This window comes from Camellia sinensis, chromosome 2 (assembly GCF_055761805.1).
Source record: "Camellia sinensis isolate YWXY chromosome 2, ASM5576180v1, whole genome shotgun sequence".
Lineage (NCBI taxonomy): Eukaryota > Viridiplantae > Streptophyta > Magnoliopsida > Ericales > Theaceae > Camellia > Camellia sinensis.
In genome coordinates, this window is record NC_138962.1 from 156,665,861 (window position 1) to 156,693,042 (window position 27,182).

Genomic DNA, 27,182 nt, shown 5'->3' on the forward strand with positions numbered 1-27,182 from the left:
TGTGGGCTATCGAATGAAGGCATCAAGTTATGCATTGACTAAAGTCCATTGAGGGACTACATTATGCTACAAGCAAACTACGGATTGAGATGTTGCCTTTACTCATGCTACACGTTGGTGCAACGCTAAGGTGCGCAATGGCCTTAGGTGGAATCTAACACACGTGTTGGCACGAAGATTACACCGTGGGCAAGAGATTGACCCTCAGTGGCTTGTGGGCTTCGTATGACCAAGTGGCCATCCAATATGCATCTATTGAGACATGCTTGACCCTACGACACTTCGGGATGCTTTTAAAGACCCAACATGCAATGTTGGCTTGTCAGCTAAGTTGAGGACCTTCGCTAGCACATTGTTGTGTGGCTAGGCACCTTGATGACATAAACCTAAGTTGGGCGAGCACCTTGCTTGAGGTAAGCTTGGCGCTATGAAGCGACTTATGCCATGTTTGGTGCACTTAAGGCGTTAGGCCAAGAGTGAAGACGGAGCTTCCTTGTGAAATTGTTTTACTTGACAAAGCATTGAGCCCTAATGTTCAAACGGGTGAGACCATCAACACTCGATTTGTCAATGAGCTATGGCGGGCTTAAACTTGGTGGAGTTTGAGCGCCACACGAGCAAAAATTGATCCGTTGTGCCTCTAAAGGAGTCGGCCCGTGTCTGTACAACCTACTCAACTTTCTTCCCCTATACACTTTATTTATACAATTTTTTATTACACATTTTTTCGTAAAAAGACAAAAAGTTAACCCAAACATCCATATTTATTTCTTCAACTTTATAGTCCAAAAAGATAAAAAGTGTACTTATTTAGGACACCCCAAACAACCCCTAAGTATAGCATAACCTATATAAGTGCACTTATTTAGATAAAGTATATTTATTTGAGTCATATCACCTCTCTCTATTTTTCTATGTATCTTTTTATAAAAAATTAAAAAATATACTTATTTAAATCATTCTAAATATTCCTAATAACATGCAATTTAAATAATTTAATTATTTGTTATTTCTTTATTACAATTGCCAGCTACCTCCCACCCTTATTTTTTTATCATCACCACCCTTCCTATTCCCAACCCACTACCACTGTTTCATTCATTTTCTCCATTCAACCCTACTACTCTCTTTTCCTAACTCACTGTCACCCCTCTCATAACTTTACTAATCCATAGCTACTATCGTTGTCCAGTGCCACTAACAAAAGGTGATTAAACTGTCCAAATTGCTCATGTTTTGCTAGATATAACTAAAAAAAAAAGAACAAAAAATATATAAAAAAAAACTCAAAAATTGTTTTAAAAAACTTAAAACCAGACAAAATGAGAAACTTACTAAAATGTGAATATGATTATTCTTTTTCTATCTGACAAATTTATGTGCACACCTCAATTCTTTAATCACATCAGCTGATGCAAAAAAGCAAGCCCAATTGGAAAATTTAAAACATTATCATTTTTGTTTCAAGGGCTGCTGCCTTCTTGTCTTCAATTAAGACAAATATTTTAATGTCTGACAGTAGAAGTCAGCTGGAATGTTTACCTTAGGGCTCATTGAGGCCTCCAATCTCAATTTGCTCAAGTCTCTATTTACCCCCTCTCCCCCAACCATAATCGCCACTTTATCTAACCAAAAACAAAAACAAATTTCCAGAATGCAAAATGCTATTACCAGCTTTGGCAACAATTTTTATCTCAATCTTTAGATTCAAATGTTATAACAAGCATGCTTAACCATATTGAAATGCAGTCGAATGGTAAAAGTGTTTTCCAAAGCAATATCACCTCAATCGAGAAGAAGCGCATCATCGCTCATCTATATTTTTGGCAACATATCCAGTAAGATGAAATGTACAAAATTGGAAATGATATACAGCCCCAACAGTTAACCTTATAACAACAGCAATGTGAACACTTTCGTTACTATTTGTTACATTCTGAAAGGAAAGCCAAAAACTTGAGAAGTTGCCCTTTCTAGTAGAACTCAGGAGGTCTAGACTAGGGATAAGCATCTTAAGATCACTTTTTGGATGAACCAAAACCCCCAAATCCCATCATTGCTGCAACATCGGCATCTACCTCAGTTTTCCTCCTCTGCTGCCTTCTCTTTCTGATCCATATAACAAATCAACAATCAAAAATCATATTATATTTCTCCTCAAGTAACATAAATTGGAGCATGTGCATCTTGTCAATTTTCCTTTTTCCTTCATTAAGTTTGTGTATCTATGCTTATCAACAGGAAGAAAAAAAGGGAAAACAGATTTGGAACTAACCTTCTTCTCTTTCTCTCTCTCTACGTTGACGCTTCCTTTCTTCCTCTTCTTGCTGCTGTTTTAAGATCTGGTCATCAAAATCCACCAGAGAAAAAGAACAGAATCAATCCAGTTTTTCCTTGTATATCCTCGTAGCAATGGAAATAGGTCAGGCAGAAAAAGAGTTAAATCTGAACATAAGAGAATTGAGCAAAGAAATGAGAACTCATAATGCTTTTTTGGTTCACAACTGAGCAATCAATATTTATCAATTGTATTAAAGAAGTACACACAAGATATACAACTAAGCAATCAATAATACTGTTGATACTTAAAAATTAAACATCTGAACTCAACTGGCCTTAAATTCCAACTAGCACAATACTTGCTTCTTATTTTCAAGTCTTACCTTGCTCAGTAAAGGGTCTAGTATCTTTCTGCTTCTTGAGAAGTTCAAATCGCTCCTATACCTGAAAGCCCAAGAAGGTTAGAGTATTAGCACACACTATAACCCTATGAATAACTTCGTGCCCAAAATGGAAACTTGGGGTCCCAGATGAATAATTTGCTTTTCAAAAAAACCGAAACATTTGGGAGTAGCGAATTTTTTCATCACATAATGTATACATATTGCAGGCACTTGCTTGTTAAGTAGGATTATTAGGAGGGATTGGATGTTCCCAGAGATATAACACCAGAACTATTATATTCTTTAATCTAACCATATCCGATGTTCAGTTGGGGCAGGATAAGAGATGGCATGAGGTGGACCCAATACTTTTATTGCCATCAAGTTTTATACCAAGCCTTAACCACCATGTACCTAATCCTCAGACTAACAATATAAGCCCCATGGAGGCACAAACAAAGGGGATAAGTGACCCCCATCAACTATTTTCAACCCAGACTATTTGATCCCGCAAGTAAACGCGGCCATTATACACAAATTATTTTGTTTATTCATACTCAGCTCCATTTATCTACAATGTGTCCTATACTCGTAACATAAAATGTACAACACGAAGAAATTTCTAGTTAGGATGCAGACCGACAATGGATATAATCCGAAGACTATTGAGAATGTCATGCATTACACAATTGATGTCTAGAACCAAATATTATTCCCCTCAAATCTGATGCTTCTCACTTTTCCCTTTTTTTTTCATTTGTCTTTATAAGATCGAAAGAACATATCAAATGTTCAAGAAAAAAGCTATAAGCAGTGGATTACAATCATTCAATTGGATAAACTTTTGGCCAATTATCATTCAATTCATAAGCAATTATTGCCTGTTGCAAGATGCCCACATGCAGTAGAATGCAGCAAGGAGGCAACAGCTAATTCTACCTCAGCAGGTATCCCCTTCCTAAGGAAGACTGCCAACATTTTTGGAATGTAAACTAAATAAAATTGTTTGGCAAATTTTTTTTTTTCTGAAAAGACCTTATTTTTTAAGAAACACTTTAAGCTAGGTGAAATTACAAATCAAACCCTAAAGTTTTAATTGTTTCAATTTGACCCCTACGTTTACCAATCTTGGCCATCCATCTATTTCCATCTAGAGAGTAACAGAGATTTTTTTTTTTTCAACAGGTGTCAATGTCATTCTCTTATTTGTTATTTCAAATGCATATAAAATAAAAATCAATTTGTACCATAGACCCTATTACAGAGAATCAACCTCCTCTTCTTCCCAAACCATCCCCAACACTACCCCTCCATTCCCAAACGGCACCCCCTTCCCCCAGCAACCCTCCATCTCTGGACACAATACATGGCGGCAACTTTCTTCTACAGTCATTCTTGCCAAAGAATGTGGGGCCAACAATGGCAGACGGGGGTTGTTGAGTGGTTGCACTGGTGGTTGTTGAGTATATACATGTACATATAATATACAGTAAGAAAAATATATATTTGTATATACAGTAAAGGAAAAGTTACCAATAAGTTCTACTTTGCATTTAAGATTACAAATGAGTCCTATCAAATTTTAATGTGGACAATTAATTCAGTCCTATTTTTTATAACTTGTTCCCAAAAAGTTCATTTCCCCATTGTGGTACGTTTTATTCTTGTTTATTCTTTACATTAATATATGAATAATGATTTTATAAAACAAATAATTTATTTAAAAATCTTTTAAAAATTTTAAAAATATGCAAATTCTATCAAATAAAAGCACAGGCATAAAATTCATTATTTTTTGTTACCTCACACTTTGGAAAATATATGAATCTCCTATGGTATTATTTCTCACAATTCTCAGAGAAATATTAATAAAATTAGGCCTTTTGGATTGTTTACCACATATTTTTCATAATGCAAGACAACAGAGATTGATGAATCTTAAGCCATAGTTTTTTTATGTTAAATTATTGTTTATCATTTTGTTTGATGTAATTTGTTTAATTTTTACTATTAAAAATATAATTTTTAAGTAAATTAAAATTGTTTATACAATTTTTTTATTTATATTTTAATTAGAAAGGTAGATTTGGAAGAAAACATGCCATTAAGGAGAAGTGAACTTTTTAGGAATAAGTTATGAAAAACAACTAATTGTCCACAGTGATATTTGATAGGACTCACTAATAAGCTTGATAGCAAAATAATACTTATTGGTAATTTTCTCTACAACAAATGGACGAAAATACTCATGTTCTGTTAGTTTTATTTAACAAAAATAAACGGAAGGCTAGAATTGTACCCAATTTAAAATTATGGAGTTTCAATTGAAACAATTAAAACTCCCATCCCAGGTTTGATTTGTTACAAGGGTCAAACCCCCTCTTTTTTTTTTATAAAAAATAAAAAATTCCCTTTAAGCTATTATCTAAAATTGCAAAAAACTATTTTGCACCCAAAAACATAGTTGTTTTCAAACTTTTCATTGTTGTTGTTTCCGAAAACACAAAAAACAAAAAATGATATTGAAAAATGAAAACAATACCAAACAGTCCCTTAATTTTTATTTTTGTCCCAAGGGTAGAGGAAAAGTGTGACAAACCTCTATAGAACATGAGCATGGAAATCGTTGCATATCAATGATGGGTACTTTCACTAATTGAGGTAGGACAAGCAAATTCTTTGGAGTTTCTAAAGTGAGAGATCTACGGTGTCCTGTCTTTTAATAACCCACATGACACTTCTCATTATCCAGTGAAAGGTATTGCTTTTGTAAGCACTTCATAAGCTTCATTATTATCTTATTCAACTAACAACAACTTATTAGCTTCTCTTTATTCTCCTCTTTTCTCATATTTCTATAATTCCATTGTAAAATTTAAATTACTTGCAAACATGTACCTGCTCAAGAGAGGCCTGTTCCACCCGCATAGACATGCCCAAAGCTCTTTGATCCAGAGAAATAAAATCAAAAGAAGCATAAGAAGAGAAAACAATAAAATAAAAAACAAAAGCTAGTGGAATCAGTATGCATACGGATCACTTACGTTTCTTCCCATTGATATGGTCCAAATAGTTTGCAGAATCGTTCACTACACATTCACAAACTGAGAGCAGTAGTACCCTGCCTGCAAAAAATATAATTATATCACAGAATGCCAAAGCAAAGAGATTATAGGATAGAAGCAAATGATAAAATTATAGAAAATCATTCTTCTTTGCTTTCAAAATATTCCATGGATGTATATATTACATTCACATATAAAAAGCACCAGTGTCTCAATCCAAACTAGATATCCTTAAGCATAAGTTGATATGAGACCAAAATTGCCTGGCATGGTTATTTATCAAAAAAAAATTACCTGGCATGGTGTTGCCAGAGTCTAGAACCACATGTGGACCAACTATGACCAGACATCACCTTACCCCTGATGTTAAGCCATTTAATGTTTCACATGATATCATTGTTCCCACACTTGAATGATAGTCGTAGAAGGTGGTGGCGGTAGTCGTAGTAATTGTTATGGTGGTAGTAGTGGCTGGAATAGTAGTATGGTTATTCAACAATTACCAGATAATGACAAGGTACATATCCAAGACCACAAAAAGAACGAGAAGATAGTAGTAGTAATAGTAGTAGTAGCAGCCACAGCAGCAGCAGTATGGTTATTCAACAATTACAGGATAATGAAAAGCTACATATCCAAGATCACAAAGAGAATGAGAAGAGACATATGATATTACTATATCAATATGTGATTCGAGAATACCTGTTAGTTTAGGGTTGCTATTGGAGTAACAACCTGCCAGGGAAAAGATTATCATATATTAAAGTAAATACAAAGAAATAATGAACCATGTGAGAAAATAGCAAAAGCCAGAATCCAAGTATATCCAATATATGAAGTCAAAGGTTTTTCAATAGTTTAAGGTCGATAAAGAAATAACAACCATTCTTATCTCTTATTACAGCAGGAAACTGATAAACAATCCAAGAGCATAATAACTTCCATCATCCCTCAAATAGCATCCAAAGATTTATAGCAAAAACCAAAACTTTTACCTTCAAAGCCACAGGAAAGAGTTTCATACCCATATGCAGATATTCATGTGCTACAATGCATCTAAGCTAAAAATTTTATTTGGGGACTTGACAGTGGTTCGAATGAGGTTTTGAAGATGATTGATAAGATGGATAATCTTGACGGAGACTCATAAAATTTGTTTACATAACAACTAGTCAAGTTCTTATACAGTCAAAAGTTCTAAAAAATGTTGAGCAAAACTAGCGTTGTTGCGTTGAATTGAGTTGAAGTGTGTTAAAAAGAGCGATATGAGTGAGAGAGTGAGGTTGAGTGTATTTGGCGAGGGAGCTTCTGAGTTGCGAATCGAACAGAAGCTTATCACCATTCAGGTGGATGTTGAATCCAGAGGAGGTTTAGTGGAGATCATTGAGAGGAATCGATTTCGGAGTTACAATTTGAAGATAGATCTGGGGGGTGTTTCTTGGGCCATTAAAGCTTTGCGTCCGGTATGGGGACAGCATAGTGACCGACCTTTCTTCTCCAAATACATAAGTAGTTCAGCAGTTTTTTGGATTCAGAAATTCAGTAACAAGGGAGGTATCTTTGTTGAGATGTCAAAATGGGAGGCTGGGGTGAAACGCAACAACATCATTATTCCAGCAGGGGTTGATGGTCAGGGATGGCAGGCAATGGCCAAGATGTTGGAACGAATCATCCATGGAGGCATCAGGGTTTCGGATGTTGAAAGGAATGTAAGGTCTACAAACAAGGGGGGCCATAATAAAAATAATCAATCTGTATTCAGTAGTTGCAGGGGAAATTTAGAGGGAAACAGGTTTATTTTTCAAAAAATAGGGGCAAACAGAGTAGCCTCATATGCTAACGTGCTAAAGTCTAGATCAAATAGTTCGGATGGCAATAATTTCTTTTTGGAGATGCGCAAGGTGGTGGTCTGTACCAGAACTGATTTCTTCGATGACTGGGCTCAGATTGAAAAGGAATTAAATCGATCGTTTAAAACTTCAATTGTTTTGAGACCTTTCCAACAAAATAAGGCTCTGTTTTTTGCAAAAAGTTCCGAGGAAGCTGATTACTATGGTGCTCAAGGAGTATGTTTTTTTCATAAAAGCATTGCTATCAGACTGGATAGGTGGTCGGAGGAGGTATTCAGTAAGGACACTGTCATCGCTTCAAATGGAGGCTGGATCTCTGTCTCTGACTTGCCTTTTAATCTTTGGAAGGACAGAGTTTTTGAATGGATTGGGTCAAAGTGTGGTGGGTTGATTGAGGTGGATCGCAGAACCAAATATTTTGGAAATCTCTTCGAGGCTAGATTGAAGGTTAGAGGGTATGGAAATGGGTTCTTACCTGCAAAGCTTCATGTTCAGTTCGACGAGATCTCGGTGGTAGTGCGATTGAAGGCTCTGTCAAAGCCTGTCGGAAGATGGGAGGTACATCGGCAATGGAGATTTTCAGGTGAACCCAGCGCCGGAGAAGAGGAAGGCGAGGAGCCTCAGGGGACAAGTTCGACACGTGGCACGAAGGAGATGAGAAGTCAGTTGGGTGACACGCTCGAGGGGGGTGAAGGTAATGGAGGAATTGCAAGGGTCGATAGGGGAAGTCAGCCTGGGAAGTTTAATTTTAATGGGCTTGGTTTCAATTCTAATGGGCTTGGTCATGAGGTGGGCTCAACCCACGAATTGTTAGTATCAGATAATAGTTGTGCTGGTGGGCCAGAGTTCTTAGTCCCACATGCTCGCCATACTCATAAGGATAAGGGCCCAATTATTTTTGGAAATTCAACAACTGAGCTGCCTTTTGAAAGGGGCCCAAATGTTTTTAAAGGCCCAAAGGTCTCTTTTTCCAACCCGATTGAGGTTTCGGGGCCGGGGTTCAAACGGGTTACAGGTTTCGATGGAGAAGAGGGTCTTCAACGTTGCTCAGCGATGGAGTCAAGTCAATTTCCACCATGCGAAGGCTCAGATCAAGTCGATCGTGCTATACAACTCTTGTCACCCATCCGCAGAGATATGTATACAGAGGAGATCCATTTTGGGCTGGCAGATGTTGTTGATAGATCCGTGGGGGATTTACAGGGATTCAATGGGAGGTCAGAGACTGGGATTCAGGAAATGATGGAGGTGATAAGGACCTCGGAAAAGCAGATTAATGAGATGGATGAGGGCCATTTTGAGATACACGAGGTATTGCAAAATTTGGAGGAGTATGGATCATCTGCAAGCTCGGAATCGAAGTCTGAAGGGAAATTAGTGAGGATGAGCAAGTAGATAGTGACTGGGATCTCAACCGTTTTTTTAATGTAGACTGTACCACTTTGGATGAGGATTTTGGAAAGGCTCCTGAAGCTCTGAATCAGGTCAGTTCTTCTATTACCCAAGGTTTAACAGTTTCATCTTTTCATGAGGGGTTACATGCTATTCCAGATTCTTTCTCTTCTGGGGATGGGGTTCGGGATGGGTTGTCTTTGCCTCTTCAGTCCAATTCCTTCTGCCCTGTTCATGATGTCTCATTAGTTGGCACTGCTGTACAAGAGGTTACAGCTGATATCCCGAGGGCCACGGTGATTGAGTCTACCTTAGTGTCTGAGTCCTTACATGCACCTATATCTCAAGGTCAGGTGAATGATAATCAGTGTAGGATTTCCAGAAATCATTTTGACAAGGGGGGCCAGGTTTTTAGTGGATCAGTGTAGGATTTCCAGAAATCATTTTGACAAGGGGGGCCAGGTTTTTAGTGGAGAGAAGGAAGAAACAGAAAGATGGTTGAATGAGTTGAGCAAGTATGCAACCTGCCCAATTGAGGAGAGTGAGATTCCTCATTTTTTGCAATTATTGCAGGTCATGGGGTTGTCATTAGTTAGAATTAAGGACATGTTTGGGTCGGGTAGGGTGAGTAATAGGTCCACGAGGGGGTCAGCTGTTAGAAAGGAAGGTGATAGTAGTAAAAAAGGGGTAAGGGAATTAAGGAATTTAGCAAGTTCAGTGAATTACGAGAGGAGAAGTGGGGCGGTTAGGGGAGATAAGGTTTCCTTATGAAGATTTTTAGTTGGAATGTTAGCGGTCTGGGCTCTCGAAAAAAGAGGGGTGTTATCAAGGATTTTCTTAGACATCATCAACCGGACATTGTTGTTTTACAGGAGACTAAAGTAGAAGTATGCAAGAGAAGGTTTATGCAAAGCCTTTGGGGGGTTAGACATAAGAGATGGGTGTGTTTGCCTGCAAGTGGTCGATCAGGGGGAGTTTTGATATTGTGGGATGAGAGAGTTGTTTCTGAGTGTGAAACAATAGTGGGGGAGTTTTCGCTATCAATTAGGTTTAGGAACTTAGATAATTCGGAGTGGTGGTTGACAGGGGTTTATGGCCCTAACAAGCCTTCTAGGAGAAAGGATTTTTGGGAGGAGCTAGCTGGATTATTTGGGTTGTGTTCACCAAATTGGTGTGTAGGGGGGGATTTTAACGTGGTTAGGACGGTCGCAGAAAAACTTAATGGGATTAGAACGACTAGGGGGATGAGAGATTTTGACTCGTTTATACGAGAGTGCGAGCTGGTGGATCCTCCTTTGTGTAATACCAGATTTACTTGGTCTAATCTCCAAGAGAATTTGGTGTGCTGCAGACTGGATAGATTTTTATATTCTTTGGGGTGGGATGGGGTTTTTCCCAATTTAAGACAAGAATCGCTGCCTAGAGTAGTTTCAGATCATTGTCCTATTGTGCTCGAAAGTTGTCCATTAAAATGGGGTCCGACGCCTTTTAGATTTGAAAACATGTGGTTGGAGCATGCATGTTTTAAGCGAAATTTTGCGGAATGGTGGTCCAATGCTAGTTGTCACGGCTGGGAAGGTTTTAAATTTATGAGAAAGTTGAAGATAGTCAAGGAGAAGGTAAAGTGTTGGAATAGGGAGGTGTTTGGGATTTTGGAATCTTCAAAAAAGGAGGTGATGAGTAGAATAGTAGAGTTAGATGATTTGGAGGCGCATGGGGGTTTAGTTGAGTCATTGAGAAGGGAAAGATCCGAGTGTAGATTGAAACTGGAGGAGTTGACTTTTAGGGAGCAAATTCTTTGGGCTCAAAAAGCAAAGATCAAATGGTTGAAGAAAGGGGACGTTAGTTCAAAATTTTTTCACAAGGTTGCAGACGGGAAAAGAAAAAAGAAGTTCATCAAGAGATTAGAAACAAGTCCAGGGGTTGTGGAGGACAGGGAGAATCAGATTGTCAGTGGCATTTATGAGTTTTATTCCCAACTTTATTCGAAGGAAGAGATGAGTAGACCGGGGATTGAAGGACTAGAATGGGGAACCATTGATCCGGAAGTTGCAACATGGCTTGAAAGGCCTTTTGATGAAACAGAAATTCGAGAGGCGGTTTTTGATTGTGAGAGAGATAAAGCTCCAGACCCGGATGGTTTTTCTATAGCTGTTTTTCAAGATTGTTGGGAGGTGGTGAAAGGGGATTTGTTGAGAGTGTTTTTGGAATTTTATGAGTCGGGGATTGTTAATTTGAGCTCAAATGCCACATTCATCTGTTTAATTCCTAAGAAAGTCAATGCCGTTAGAATTGGAGATTTTAGGCCTATCAGTTTGGCATCATCATTGTATAAGATTTTGGGAAAGGTTTTATCAAAAAGACTAAGGATGTCTTTAGGGGATACGGTGTCTAGGGTGCAGGGGGCTTTTGTGAAAGGAAGACAAATTTTAGATGTTGCCTTAGTGGCAAATGAAGTAGTGGAGGAATATAGGAGTTCAGGGAGGGAGGGGCTTATTTTTAAGGTTGATTTTGAAAAGGCATATGACAATGTGGATTGGCAATTTTTAGATTTTGTAATGGATAAGAAAAGATACGGTGGGCGGTGGAGATCTTGGATTAGGGGTTGTTTGTCGACTTGCAATATGTCAGTCATAGTTAATGGTAAACCAAGGGAGTGTTTTAGGGCTTCGCGAGGGCTTCGACAAGGGGACCTACTTTCTCCCTTTCTTTTTATTTTGGTGGCGGATGTTTTGGGCAGGATGGTTGATAGAGCTAAAGAAACAGGTCTTGTTGAGGGGTTGGAGGTGAGGAGGGATAGAGTTAGTGTGACTCATTTATAATATGCGGATGTGTTAAAACCTATCACCTACTTCACCCACTTAAACCTACTCCACTAAACCTAACCCACTACACCACTACCACCTCACCTACTCCACTAAACCTAACCCACTACACCACTACCACCTCCACTTCACCTACTCCTTACCTACTACACACTCACCCTCTTCTATATATAGGAATCATGAATCATTGTAATATATATAACACAAATCAATCAATCAATCAATAATACATAAATTCTTACATGGTATCAGAGCCATAAGATTTAGGCCCGTATTTTGTTTTCTCACCGGCGGGCAGCCGGCCGGCAACCTTGCCTTCGCTGCCCGCTGGAATTTTGTACACATACCTTCACTTTCCTGCCTCTTCCAACTTTCTTACAACTGTTGTCCCATAGATGGGCTTCATATCTACCAGTCCATCTATGCCTTGTGACACCTCTATACTGTGAAGTCCTCTGTCCAAATGCATCAATGGACTTCCTATGGACAACCTGCTTCTGATCAAGCTTCTCAGACCCTCTTTTCTTCCCCTCCTTGAATGGTGTTTGGTACACCTGATGGCCTCTAAATGCATAGTAATCTGAGTATTGCTGGGCTAATAACGAAGGCCTCTCGAGCAACTGAGATGGGGCTTCATATTCCCTTGCCCATCCAGCATCCATAACCATCACTTTGTCACAGTCCATAACTGTGGGTATTCTGTGAGCTATGCTGATTATTGTGCACGACACAAAGTCCTCGGGAATGATTTTCTGAATGACAGCATCGGTCTGGGAGTCGACAGAAGCCGTTGCTTCGTCCATAAACAGAATCTTGCTGTGTTTCAGCATGACTCTCCCCAAGCACAGAAGCTGTCTCTGTCCTACACTCCAAACATTAATAGCAATGGAAGCATTTGTCTCGCCATTCTGACAGAACAATGGAGTCCAGCATTAACCATCTCAAAGGTCCTGCTGTCCATCTGTTCTCTGCTGACAGACCCACACCCTGATGATCCTCTTTTTTGGCAGTTTGCAAACATACTTTTTCCTCTCTCTCTCTCTCTCCACTCAAGGATACCCACCATTTTGTCAACTTTCCAGACCATTCACCTACTCCTTACCTACTACACACTCACCCTCTTCTATATATAGGAATCATGAATCATTGTAATATATATAACACAAATCAATCAATCAATCAATAATACATAAATTCTTACATGGTATCAGAGCAAGGTTAAGCACTTATTATTTTTCGCTTCACCGGCGGGCGGCAACCTCGCATTGGCCGCCCGCCGGACTTCAACCTATTCCGCTTATTTTCTACACATACCTGCCATCACGCAAACTGAAGAGCTTAGTCAACTTCCTCAATTTTGGGACCAGCACCACTACCTCCAGCAGGAGGAGCATCATCATCATCCATAGCAGCACCACCGGCACCCTGGTACATCTTGGCAATGATGGGGTTGCAGATGCCTTCCAGCTCCTTCATCTTGTCCTCAAACTCGTCCGACTCAGCAAGCTGGTTCGCATCCAACCACTGAATTGCCTGCTCAATGGCAGCTTCAATCTTCTTCTGGTCATCTGGGCCAAGCTTGGAACTGATCTTCTCATCCTTAATGGTGTTCCTCATGTTGTAGGCATAGTTTTCCAATGCATTCTTAGCCTCAAACTTTCTTCTTTTTTGGCAGCAACAGTAGTTTTCCTCTTGCGACCAATGTCAACTCCATAGTGCTGAAGATACCATTGCTTAAATGGAGCTGCATCAACCTGAATAATTGCACTCTTCACCAATGTCTGGGTACGAACCAACTCATTATTTGATGCATTATAAACCACATCCAAAAGACGAGTCTTTCGTGTCACAGCCTCACTCCCCCAAGAGAAGTTCCCAGTTTCCACATCCTCTCAGTGCTGCGATATCTTCAATTTGCTTTTCGACAACAGCGGTGCCGACTGCCTCTGCTACTTTGTGCGGCAGCCTCTGATCCTCGGCTTCAACTCGATGAGACTTCTTTCTCTCTCTATGAGACTTTTTTTTTTGGGTGGAAGGTGAAGAAACAAGTGGGAATATCTTGAAAGTGAGAAAGCGACAGAGAAAAGGGAATATTGGGTTCTTGGAATGAGAGAGAGAAAGAGAAAAGGGAATTGGGTTCTTGGAATCGGTTCTTACTTACAAAATAAAAAAACAAAAATCAGACTCTCTCTCTCCATGGACCCAACATCATCATCATGCACCCACTCAATCTCCCTCTCTCTCATCTTTTTCCACTTTCAAACTCACTTTAATCATATCTCTCCTTTCTCTTAATTTATTCCACCCACGTTCTTTCCCCCTTTTCTTTTGTTTTAATATATATATATATATATATATTTTTATTATAATATATTTTCCCTATCCCTTGTTAGTGAGCATCACCCGTTTTCCATTCTCTTATTATTATTTATTTTATATTCCACCAAAAAAAAAACAAAAAAAAAAAAAAACAAACAAAAACACACCGCTGTTTTTCTTATCACCCATCCACAACTATTTTTCTCTATTTTCTTTATCCATTGTTTTCTTTTATTTTATTTTTCTTATTAAACAAAACAACACCACAAAATAACACCCACAACATGCCACCACCTTGTCATTTTATTCATATCAGGGGATCAACCCCGATCACACTTTTACACAAAAAAAAAAAAAAAAACACACAAACAAAAACAACACTACCACACCCACAGTGGGATTTTTCTTCTCTACTCTGCCGCCGGTCTTTTCTTTTTGCCTCCGTCCTGGGCGGCCCTTGACGGTGCTGCCTCCGTTTTTCCCACTCCACTGGGCATGATCACACCTCCCTGCTCCTCCACTACAGAATATGGCGGACCTCCAAAACGGCACATCACGGTGGCCTTCCGCTTCAGCTCCTTATTTTCCGCTTTTAGCACACTTATCTCTGCTCGCGCATCCTTATACATGCGTTGGAGCAGAGCCAGCTGGGAGTTTAACTGTTGCACCTCATTTGTCCTGCTCTGCAGCCGGTGCGACAGGTTTGTGACCGCAGTCATGGTTTCCACACATGACTTCAGAGTATACTGATTGGCCTCAATATCAGTTTGCACCGCCATTTTTTGCTCCACCGACCGCATCGGAAAGTTCAACGGAGCAAAACCAGAGGTGTTTGGTTGAGGTTCACGGGCCACCGCACCTGTTATCTCTCCTGTTGACTCGTTGAGGTCGGGAAAGAGAGTGAGCAAACCACGGGAAGATGAGGCCATGTTCTGGGTAGCTGAACGGGAAGAAGAGGCCATGTTTTTTTGGGTTGCTGAGTGTTTCCGAGAAGGGTTGGATACAGAGTATTTACAGATTGTTTCAGAATGACAAGTTCAGAGGTTTCAGTCTGGTTTGGTTTCCTCCGCCTCCGCATTGGTTTATATTGACACTAACGACGCGGCCGACACGCCGCTCTGTCGCTCACGTGCCTCGCCGCGTCTCCGGCTCACCTTTTGATGGCTCGACGCTTTCTGTCGGGCACGACTTTTGATGAAGTAGGCGCGCCTTTTGAGGGCGCAACTTTTGATGGCACGTCTTTTTATGGATTGGGCACGCATTTTGATGGCACGTCTTTTTATGGATTGGGCACGCCTTTTGATGGCACGCCTTTTGAAAGATTAGGCACACCTTTTGAGGGTGCGACTTTTTAAGGGTCCGACAAGACTCAGTAAACTGTCCCGACATTGATTCCGGTTAGCTCCATCATGGGTCCGACAAGACTCTGTAAACTGTCCCGACATTAATTCCGGTTAGCTCCTTCATGGGTCCGACAAGACTCTGTAAACTGTCCCGACATTGATTCCGGTTAGCTCCTTTATGGGTCCGACAAGACTCTGTAAACTGTCCCGACATTGATTCCGGTTAGTTTCTACCAGGGTCCAGCAAGACTCTGTAAACTGTCACAACAACTGTCAGAACATTGTCTGCTACAACGGTCCGACATGACCCCATAAACTGTCTTCTACATCGGTCTGACACCGCCATCCAGTGTCCTCTACACCGTTATCCGACATGACCCCATAAACTGTCTTCTACATCGGTCTGACACCGCCATCTAGTGTCCTCTACACCGTTATGACACCACCATACAGTGTCCTCTACATGGTTATGACACCCCCATACAGTGTCCTCTACAACGTTATGACACCACCATCCAGTGTCTTCACCAATGGTCTGACACGACCATACAGTGTCTCTTATCCTCTTTTATTTTTATGTATTTTCTTGTTTTGTAACTCTCTCCAAACTCAAGTTGGCTAGTTCCTATCCCCCTTGAGTTTGCGGGGGGCTGTTAAAACCTATCACCTACTTCACCCACTTAAACCTACTCCACTAAACCTAACCCACTACACCACTACCACCTCACCTACTCCACTAAACCTAACCCACTACACCACTACCACCTCCACTTCACCTACTCCTTACCTATTACACGCTCACCCTCTTCTATATATAGGAATCATGAATCATTGTAATATATATAACACAAATCAATCAATCAATCAATAATACATAAATTCTTACAGGATGATACTATATTTTTTTCCACGGAGGATGAAAATCAGATACTTAACCTTTATTCGATCTTGAGAATTTTTGGGCTTATTTCGGGGCTCAAGGTTAATTTGGAAAAAAGTAGTGTGTTGGGAATTAATATGCAGCAAGATCAACTTCAAAGTAGGGCGTCTCTTTTAGGTTGTGGTACGGAGTCCCTTCCGATTAAGTATTTGGGTCTCCCATTGGGGAGTAATCCTAGAAATGAAGCTTTTTGGACTCCAGTAATGGAAAAGATTGGCAAAAGGTTGGAAGGTTGGAGTAAGGCTTTATTTTCTCGAGGGGGAAGGTACACTTTGGTTAAGACTGTTTTGAGCGGAATTCCTATCTATTATTTATCTTTGTTCAAGATTCCGGTTAAGGTGGCAAGGTCGATAGAAAAGTTAATGCGGGATTTTCTTTGGGAAGGTAAGGATGAGGGGAAAAAGGATCATTTGGTAAATTGGAAGGTGGTGTCGTTACCTAAGGAGAAAGGGGGTTTGGCTATCGGTAACATTGTAGCTAGGAACTTGGCCCTTCTTGGCAAGTGGTTATGGAGATTTCCACTGGAGATTGATTCACTATGGCATTCGGTTATAAGAAGCAAATACGGGATTCAAGACAATGGTAGGGATTCACGAGTGGTTTTAAGGGGTAGTTGCCGTGCTCCTTGGAAGTCAATTTCTCAAATTTTCACGTGTTGGTCTCGACATCTTTCTGTAAGGGTGGGTAATGGGGAAATTGTTCGGTTTTGGGAGGATGTTTGGATGGGTCAATCTTCTTTTGCTGCGGATTTTCCGCATCTTTATCGCGTGGCTCGTTCTCATAGTTCTTCAATTGCTTCCATGGCTTGCTCTCTCTTAGCTCCAATTGCTTGGAATTTTGATTTTTCTAAAAATCTTAATGATAGGGAGGCTTCACAGTTGGTTTCTTTATTATCTAGAATTGATCACTTTTCTTTATCTCCTCTTTTGAAGGACAAGAGGGTTTGGGCACTTCATTCGTCCGGAATATTTTCTTGTAAGTCTTTTTTTTATTACATCATCGATAATCCTCAAATCCCTCAATTTCCTTTTTGTAAAAAAGTTTGGAAGGCTTGTGCTCCCTTAAAGGTAAAGGTGTTCATGTGGGCCTTGGTTCATGGGGGAATTTTGACAAATGATACATTGCAAAAAATGAGACCCAATCGTTTTTTAAATCCTCAGTGGTGCATTCTGTGTTGTAAGAGCGGGGAATCCGTGGATCATTTATTCTTGCATTGTCCAATAGCTTTGAATTTATGACATAGATTGTTTTGTGTTGGAAATGGTATGTGGGTGGCCCCAAAAAGGAGTGTGCATATGCTCTTAATTGATTTTCATACATTTGGAGAATCGAAGAGAGCCAAAATTTTATGGACTTGTGCTGTCTTTGCAACTTTTTGGGTGCTATGGTGGGAGCGAAATCAGAGGTTGATTGAAGATAAGTTTCGGGAGGTGGACTGTTTATGGGATCATGTTTGTCACTTATCTTCTTTTTGGGCGTCGGGGAACTCTTTATTTAAGGGGGTTCCACTCTTTTTGTTAGCTAGAGATTGGTTGGCGGTGTGTGCTTTGTAAGCTTTTGCTTGTTTTTAGTCAATTAGGGACTTTTTCTTGTTGTCTTTTCATTGTTTTGTATTTAGAGGATGCCTCATCCTCTTCCCTCCTTTTTCAGTTTTATCAATAAAGATTTTGTTGTTGATCAAAAAAAATAATCTTGAGGCAAGGGGAGCTTCGATGAGGCTCTTAGAATGAAAAAAATGGTTTTGGAGATCAAATTTGAGAAATTTGTGTGTTGCAAACAAATCTTTTGGAGCCAAAAAGCCAAGATCAAGAGTTTCATGCCCATATGTAGACAATTATATTCATGTGCTACAATATGTCTAAGCTGAAGGTTTAAATTGGGGACTTGAGAGTGGTTAGAATGAGGTTTTGAAGATGATTGATAAGATGGATGATCTTGAGGTGAGGGGAGCCTCAATGAAGCTCTTAGGAGGGAAAAAATGTAGTTGAAGATCAAATTTGAGAAATTTGTGTGTAGGGAGCAAATCTCTTGGAGCCAAAAAGCCAAGATCAAGTGGTTGAAGGAGATAACAATTCTAAGTTGATTCATAATGCAAATAGGAAAGAAAAAAAAAAAAGAAGTTATAAAAAGGTTAACGTCAATTGCGGAGAGGGAAGATCAAATTATCAATGCGATCTTTTCTTTCTATATAAGGTTGTACTCTTAGCGTGGGGCTAATGGGCTAGGTATCTCAGGTTTAGAGATGTCTCCTGTTGATGATAGTTGATGATAGTAAGTTTGGATGCTTAGAGAGGCCTTTAATGAAGTAGAGATTACTATGGCCAGTTTGGTGTGAGAGGGTCAACTCTCAGGGCCCCAATGTCTTTACTATGGCCATTTTTCAGGATTGTTGGGAGGTTGCAAAGAATGATCAGATGAGAGTTTTTGCAGCATTTTTTGAGAATGGGATTGTTAACGCTTGTACAAATATTGCATTTATATGCTTCATTCCTAAGAACGAAAATTCTTTTAAGATCGCTGATTTTAGGCCAACTAGCTTAGTTACCGCTTTGTATAAAATATTGGCAAAAGTATTGTAAAACAGGTTGAGATTAGTGTTAGGGGGCACCATTACTCCTTCTCAAGGGGCTTTTGCTAAAAGTAGTCAAATTATGTAGCTTTGATAGTTGATGAGGTGATAAACGAATATAGCACTAATAAGGAGGGTATCATTTTTAAAGTCGATTTTGAAAAAGCATATGATCATGTGGGCTGTGGTTTCTTGGACTTTGTTGTTTAAGGGGTTTTGGTGATAGGTGGAAGAAATGAATTCCACTCTGTTAGAATCAAGACTCTAGTTATTGGGTTCACTCTTAAGAGATGGGAGTTGTCCTCATCAGTGTTATTAAAAGGGCGCCTAGGCTCAAGTCCCATCCAAGCCTAAGGTTTGCGCCTTATAGTGTTCCAAACCAAGTGACTTCAATAAGGTGCGCCTAGGCGTGCGCCTAGGCCCAAGTCCCATCCAGGTCCAAGGTTTGTGCTTTGTAGTATTCCAGCCCAGGCTTCAATAAGGCACACAACTGGTCCAAGGAGCAATAAGGCCCAAGTCTTGAGGGTTTTTTTTATTATTGCTTTAATTGGTTTTGTTTAAAATCTGATCATTGATTTAAGATGATGCAGCTACAAAAGATCTCTACCCTTCTTACATATGCCAATACATTGGGCATTCAACCATAAATCAATAATAAAATAAAAATTAGCCATAATTCCTAATTTCTGAAGAAGACTTTACTATACTGCATGCCTTCATTATCCAATCCAGCAAATCCAAAAATTCTTCTTCACGTTGTCTTTTTTTTCCCTTCTTTTCTTATGTTTCTATTTCATTCTCTTCTCTTCTTCTTGTCTATATTATTGTCTTCTCTATTTTTCTCCTCTACGTTGCTATTTTCTTCTTCACATGGTTGTGATGATGTTGCCTTCTTCATCTTCCATCTTCCATCTTCTTATGCTTATTCTCTAGTCTTCTTTTCTTTCTCATCATTCTTTAGACTGGTCTATTCCCTCCCCCCCCCCCTTCCCTTCTTATTCTTCTTCTCTCCTCTCATTTTAATCATATTTTATGTTAAATTTTGAAATATTGTTCATTTGTCTATTTTAAAATAGTAGTATTTGTTGGTATATATATTTTTAAATGTTTAAGATATTATTATGCTTATGTTGAACCCTAAATAATTTAGTTATATTAAATTATATATTTTTTTACGTACAAGGTGCGCCTCACTTCAGTGAAGCCTACGCCTTGCCTTACACCTTGAGCCTAGGCCCTAGGAGACCTTGGCGCCTTGGTGCACCTATCACCTTTAATAACACTGGTCCTCATCATCATCCATGCCTGAACCTATGAGAGGCGTGAATATTGAAACTGATTTCCTCTTCTCCAAGTAGGAGCCAACCAAAGTACATATTGTTGCTTAAGAAGCAAGTATGAGTCTATGACATTCAAGTTGATGCCACAAGATTTTCTCCTACTTGATGCCACTAAAATGGCTTAAAACCCAGAAAAATTGTTTCAACAAACTAACAATATCACCATTTGTTAGTTTTCCAAAAAAGAATGCATGCTAAATCAAAGAGCTAGTTTTCCAAAAGAATCATTATGTGCATTCAGCAATCCGCATGGACAAGAATAAAATACTCAATCAACAAATAATTGAAGTCAGTGCTCAAATTGTATGATTTCTTATTTGCATGTCAATAGAGAATAGGGTCAGAATACATCTTCTAACTTCAAAGATATCTACTACAAAATCTGATAACAAGTCCTATGATGCAGCCTATATTTGCAAACTTGGTTTATTTCATTTGTTTTGGAAATGAGTAATAGCTTGTTAACTTCTGTTAGTTGTTTTTGGCATATTTATAAGCTTATGGGTGGGATGTGTCCACAACGAATCGAAGCAATCACGTGCTAGGCACATGTCTCTTAAGCTACACAAGATCATGACACATTAGCTATGAGAAACCAAGGACTAGGATCTATGAATTTTCTTTTTTATACCTATTCCTAACACTTTAGGGACATCGGTTGCATAATTGGGGGAAATTGTAATGGTGGAGTCTGTAACTCTCTTTATTACTTCTCTTGCACTTCCTCTCTTCATTCATTCCATCTTTGTCTCCCAACCTCTCTTAATCAAGTTGATGTTGCCAATGCCAGTGATTAGAAGCTTTTTCGGCATGGCTTGTTGCCCTTTCCTTTGCTTGTCACATTGTCATTGCCAAGGATGAACCTCAGTTCTCACCCTTCCTCCATACCTGTCCATTTCCTCTCGAAGTTAACATTTTATCAACCGATTTGTAACCAATTATAAAAGCTGGAGTGGTGTAATTTTAATAGTTTCAAATCCAAATAGGCCTTTATTTGTAGTTGTAGGTTATTAGTCATTGAAAAAATTAACCATTTCTTTTCCCATTGATCATATCTTAAGTTCATAATTATAGCACATTTAGTAAATGTTTTAGTGATGTTTGTAATCGTAAATATAACACGCCTTACTTAATGAATTATATTTCAAAATCAATATTCTTTCTTCTTTTTTTCTTTTTCTTTTTTTTCCTCTTCACTCAATTTCAATTGTCTTTCTTGTTGTCTTTTTGGTTTTCATGCACACTTAATTGATTTGCAGGATCTGGTGCCTACCATAAAGTTCTCCACAATTTATGTCTACAAAGGCTTAAATAACCCCATCGCTGCACTGCTCTTACATTTCACTTCTCAAGTTATTGCAAAAGGAATATAAAATAAAAATCAATCAATTAAACAGCAGAAGATAAATCCATGTCCTTGTCAGTTCTATGGATTTGAAACATGCATTCAAACAACCATTACAATAAGAAACTAATCAAATCTAGTTTCTAATGATAATGTTAATTGGAAGTTTTTACTATATATGTTGGACAGACTCGGTTTTGGGGTTCGGTGGAGGCGTTGGATCCAATTTGTATTTCCACGGTGCGGATGTCAGTTCTTGTGAATGGGTCTCCAGTGGGTTTCTTTCCTACTTATAGGGGGCTCCGGCAAGGAGATCCTTTATCTCCTTTATTGTTTATACTGGTGATAGAAGCGCTGGGGCGGTTGTTATCTAGAGCGATGCAGGGAGGACGGCTGCAGGGATTTGCGGTGGGAAAGGATCCTGCTAATTTGTCGGTTTCCCATTTGTTCTACGTAGATGATGCACTTATTTTTTGCGATGCGGATATGGATCAAATTGTGTATTTGAGATATGTGTTATTGTGTTTTGAGGCCGTCTCAGGTCTTCGGGTGAACTTAGCAAAGTCAGAACTGATTCTAGTGGGGGAGGTGGCTACGATTCCGGTGTTGGCAGCCATTCTCGGGTGTAAGGTGGCAAATTTGCCAATTACGTATTTGGGATCACCTTTGGGGGCGTCTTTTAAGGCTAAAGGGGTGTGGGATAGGGTGGTGGACCGTGTGCAGCGGCAATTGGCAGGATGAAAACGGCAATATTTATCAAAAGGAGGGAGACTTACGTTGATTAAAAGTGTTCTATCTTCCATCCCGACATATTTTATGTCCGTCCATGTGATCCCGGTGTCAGTAGCCAAGCGAATAGAGCAGTTGCAGAGGGATTTCTTGTGGGGTTCTGGGGGGGAGGGTTCCCATTATCATTTGGTGGCCTGGGATCGGATTTGTCATCCCAAGGTGCAGGGGGGTTTGGGGATTCGAAGGCTGGTCTTGTTCAATATAGCCCTATTGGGGAAATGGTTGTGGCGGTTTGTGGCAGAGCATGATCGTTTCTGGAGAAGGGTAGTGGTAGCAAAGTTTGGTGCGGGGCATGGCGGGTGGTGTTCGGGGTGATGGTTTTGGCCTATGGAAGGGGATTTGGTTGGGGTGAAAGGAGTTTTGGAAGCGGGTCAAGCTCAAGGTTGGGGTAGGGGATAGGGTTCGATTTTGGCGCGATCGGTGGTGTGGTGATCTCACTTTAGAAGAGCGGTTCCCTTTGGTTTTTGAAATTGCCATTGATGCTGAGGTTTTGGTGGGTGCTGTGTGGTCTGGCCAGGGGGTTTCGACTTTTTGGAATGTGGGCCTGCGCCGTGCTATTCAAGATTGGGAGCAAGGTCAGTTGGTGGAGTTGTTGGCTTTTTTATATGAGTTGAGAGTGGGAGAGGATGGACAGAACTCTTTGGTTTGGGAATGTCCTGGGGCTAAGGGGACTTTTTCTGTTTCTTCTTATTATCGTGTGCTTGCTCATGTGGAGGAGGTTGCTTTTCCTTGGAAGTGTGTCTGGGTTTCGGGTATGCCATCTAAGGTGGCCTTTTTTGTGTGGACGGCTATGTTGGGCCGTGTTTTGACTTTGGATAATTTAATTCGTCGTGACCACATATTGGTTAATTGGTGTTTTTTGTGTTGTGGTGCTGCAGAGTCGGTGGATCATTTACTCATTCATTGCCCGGTATCTTCTCACCTTTGGATGTTAGTTGTTGCGACTTTTGGTTTGGCTTGGGTGCAGCTAGCGTCGGTTCAAGCAATCCTGCATAGTTGGGCGGAGGGTAGTGTTGGAAGGAGACGTCGGAAGGCGTGGATGCTTGCTTCTCATTGTATTCTATGGTTGGTTTGGTTGGAGCGAAATAGCCGCGTTTTTCAGGGGCTGTCTCATTCAGTCCTTTGGTTAGAACGGCGGCTTCTTACGATTTTGTATGGTTGGGTGACTAGATCGGTTGATCCGGATATTTTGGCTTTTGTCGAATTTGTGGAAGATTTGATTTGTTAGTTCGTTTGTTTGTGAAGCCTCTATGGCTTCCTTTTTTGTATTCTTTGCATCATCTTGATGCTTTTTAATAAAATTTGGTTATTTATCAAAAAAAAAAAAAAAAATCTAGTTTCTAACAATAGCATATGCCATTTAACATGCCAATTGAAATTAACTATTCATCAGCAACTACAATGGAAGGCTGACATAAATTAAAACAAAGTTGTCAACCTGAGTCTTTCCCAAACGAGATTCAAGGTCCACTTCATAATCCCTGTGTTTCAAAGATTTCCTTTGTATTGGGGGACCTATTGCTGCAAAAGATGCAAACCCATCAAATAAAACTTCCATGCAGTCAAGACTTAATAAGTACACACAATGCATATGCATAGAGGATCAACTATAAATCAACCATCATTTCAAATTCAAAAATTGAATATATAACTATTAGTTAAATTCACTTACATTTGGATTAAGACCGAGATTCTGTCTCCTATATTACAACAAAAATCAACCCATTAATTAGACAAATTAAAAAAACAAATTGCCCCTTGTGTCATTTTGGTCCCTATAATTTCAATTCACTTGATTTTGACCTTAATTTTAGATTTTGTGTCAATTTAGTCTAATTGACAATGCCGATTAGGGTTTTTGAAGGAAAATGGTCACTAAGTTGGTTGAGATTAACTCACTGGACAAATTTACAATTTTGGCTACAAAAGCATAACACATGCCGCTTATATGCGCATTTTCCATTGAAAAAACAATTGTAATCCATTGGACCAAATGGAGACGAAATCATAAATCAAGGTCAAAATCGAGCCAATTGAAATTATAAGAACCAATCTAAAATGACACAAAGGCTTTCACATAAGAAATATCGGTATAATTTGCCCAAAAAAAATTAATACAGTGATCAAATAAGTTCTGGGAGACAAAGAACCTTTTGTTCGCGCTCACGAGCACGTTCCAAATACTCTTCTCTATCGAACTTCCTCCGAAAAGTGTTGTCAACTCCAGCAGCCTGCATACAAACAAACACAGTTGATTTTAAGCATCATTTTTTTTTTTTTTTGGTAACTTTAAATTTTATATCACAAGAAAACACCATTACAAAACAAACAAGGGGCACATCCCAGCACTTCAAAACAAAACAAAACAAACCCATACACTAAACCATGTCAGACAACAAGCCCAAAAAAAAAAAAAAAAAGAACTATAGAACCAAAACAAATACAGGGACTAAGCTTTATGATTGTAGCATAGAGCAAGGCAAACCCCAATACATACAAACTTGCCAATTTTGCAAAGAATTCTTAACTCCCCTCATTGAGCTAGCTCTAGCTCTAGCTCTAGCTCTAATATCCTTAACCATTTCAGCCACAATCACATCTTGATGTCTAAATTTCTGAGCAAAAACTCTTCTATTCCTTTCTACCCAAACTTGGAGCAATTCACTTACAATATTTAGTTGACATTCATAAAAAGTATGTAATGAATTATGAGTTCAATACATCCTGTTTAGCAGAAAGACGGATATCCTTGCTCATTATCAGACAATCACTTATTCGCAAACCTCGTGTGGGGCTAATAATTTTCATTTCCCATCTCATGAAAAACCCTTTTCGCTCTGGTTAGCCTTATCCCCCTCTAGGGGTATTTTGAGATAGGTTCTAAATTCCTGGCGACAAACTCCTATGTTCCTTTCATTTCGTATTTTTGTACAAGTTCCTGAGTAACAACCCTATATGTTTTTATAGAATACAAGCCAAAGAAACTTGAACATAGTGCATCTCAGAATGCTGTTATTACAGGACCAACCTAAAGGATCACTGTAAATATGATTCAATCTAAGCAACTTTGCCCAAATACTCTCAGTAAAAGACATAAGAAGGACAGGTGTTCATGATTTTAAGCATCATTGTTTGAAACAGCATCAATATACATGGATGTGCATGAAATAAGAGTATGGAGAGAATTGAGCTTACATTTTTGCTGGGATGAGATATTGGAATTGGAATAGAATCTGAAGCTAATTTACACTTTTTCTTGAGAGAAATTCGATTGTAAATATGTATTCGAGAAAACCTTATTGAGCAGAAGAGAGTAGACAGAACCGAGGTATATTTTCGGATATTTTTAGTAGAAAATATAAAAATAAAATGTGTTTTTAAAAGGAAAAAATATGGAAAATTCCTTTATAAAAAAAAAAACTCAAAAATTGACTTATAATCAAATAAATTTTTAATTTTATTAATTCAATTTTTTTTTATAACCATTAAACTTAATATAAGTATACATGAAATGTCGAAAATATCTTTTTTCATTTATTTTAATGATTAAAATATTTTTTTCTATAAGTTTTACTTAAAGAAAATAAACAAATATTTAGATTGAAAACAATTTTAAACATTTGTATTAAATTGATAAAATTGAAAACTCATAGTTTATTTTGTTATAATGGCCAAAATCTATGAATTGTATGTAATTTTCCCAAAAAAATATTAGTGTGTTTGGTTTGAGTTTTCTGAATTAAGTTTTTTAAAAATTGAGTTTTTTATTTTTCGTGTTTTTTTGTTTTTACTGAATATTTTTAAAATTTTAAGCATTTTTTTTTTACTTTTTTAGATGTACCTTACCTAGATGTATCTAAAAAGTAAAAAATTTGTGAACAAATATTTTAAAAAATTAACAAATACATAAAAATACGAAAAACATACTAAATTTTCATTTTTTTTTTTTGTATTTTTGATAGTTATTGAATTTTTAAAAGATTTTTTCACAAAATTATACTTTTTATGTGTATTTAGTTAAGTGTGTCTAAAAATTAAAAAAAAAATTACTTAAAATATTTTAAAAAAACAGTAAAAACAAAAAAATATGAAAAATAAGAAAGTAGAATTTTCTGAAAACTATTTTCAGAAAAATGAAACCAAACAAATTGCTACTTTTTTTTCTTTTAATATATATATATATATATACTTTTTACATTTCAAATATATGAAATTTCACATTATTAGAAATTATAATTTTAAAAAAACTATTCAGAAACCATAAAATTGCACACTTTTAAAACAACTTTGCTGGGGACCCCTAGTGGGGGTGACCCAGTGCCACGTGTTGGCCTGGGGTTGGCTGAAAACAAAAAAAAACAACAAAAAAAAAAATTTGTTTTTTGAGCCAATCACAGGAGAACCCCAGCACCCCCCTGGGGTCTCAAGCTTTATTCCTTTTAAAAATATTTCATAGAAGTGTGAATTTTTTTTTTTTCTATTTTTTATTCAATTGAATCTTATTTAATAGATCTTATCAAAAAGTTTTAAAATATATAAATTTTATAAGAAACGAATTTGTACATTAAAAAGTTATAATAAAATTTTATATTTTGGAACATAAAAAATGTCAATAATTCACTCTAGATTTGTGATTTCACATAAATAAGGTTAAAAATGTCAACTACTATGTTAAAATTTTAAAAAATGACTTAGTTTTCAAAACAACTTAGATGATGAGACTTTATGGCAGAGGGTAGACT

At 38.4% G+C, this 27,182-nt stretch overlaps 1 protein-coding gene and 1 pseudogene across 4 annotated transcripts; both read right to left on the reverse strand.

The window, feature by feature from the left end:
- Nucleotides 1-1,791: 1,791 nt before the first annotated feature.
- On the reverse strand, nucleotides 1,792-25,791 carry LOC145820410 (uncharacterized). Of its 4 annotated transcripts, XM_082915948.1 has the most exons (11): nucleotides 25,636-25,791; nucleotides 24,591-24,671; nucleotides 24,113-24,140; nucleotides 23,879-23,961; nucleotides 6,431-6,463; nucleotides 6,023-6,199; nucleotides 5,708-5,788; nucleotides 5,562-5,607; nucleotides 2,664-2,724; nucleotides 2,276-2,342; nucleotides 1,792-2,109 (listed from the first exon to the last, which is right to left on the reverse strand). In XM_082915948.1, exons 6-11 carry the CDS (start codon nucleotides 6,027-6,029, stop codon nucleotides 2,075-2,077), a joined length of 297 nt encoding a protein of 98 aa, XP_082772074.1. In that variant the 5' UTR covers nucleotides 6,030-6,199; nucleotides 6,431-6,463; nucleotides 23,879-23,961; nucleotides 24,113-24,140; nucleotides 24,591-24,671; nucleotides 25,636-25,791; the 3' UTR covers nucleotides 1,792-2,074. The 4 variants fall into 4 exon arrangements, 2 of the variants coding, with proteins under 2 accessions (XP_082772074.1, XP_082772073.1); XR_014361897.1 differs by lacking the exons at nucleotides 6,023-6,199; nucleotides 23,879-23,961; nucleotides 24,113-24,140; nucleotides 24,591-24,671; nucleotides 25,636-25,791 and adding an exon at nucleotides 20,938-23,848 and having other exon boundaries at nucleotides 2,276-2,445; XR_014361896.1 differs by lacking the exons at nucleotides 6,023-6,199; nucleotides 23,879-23,961; nucleotides 24,113-24,140; nucleotides 24,591-24,671; nucleotides 25,636-25,791 and adding an exon at nucleotides 20,938-23,831 and having other exon boundaries at nucleotides 2,276-2,445; nucleotides 2,664-2,718; nucleotides 5,556-5,614.
- On the reverse strand, nucleotides 13,082-13,463 carry LOC145820411 (heat shock cognate 70 kDa protein 1 pseudogene; annotated as a pseudogene).
- Nucleotides 25,792-27,182: the final 1,391 nt, after the last annotated feature.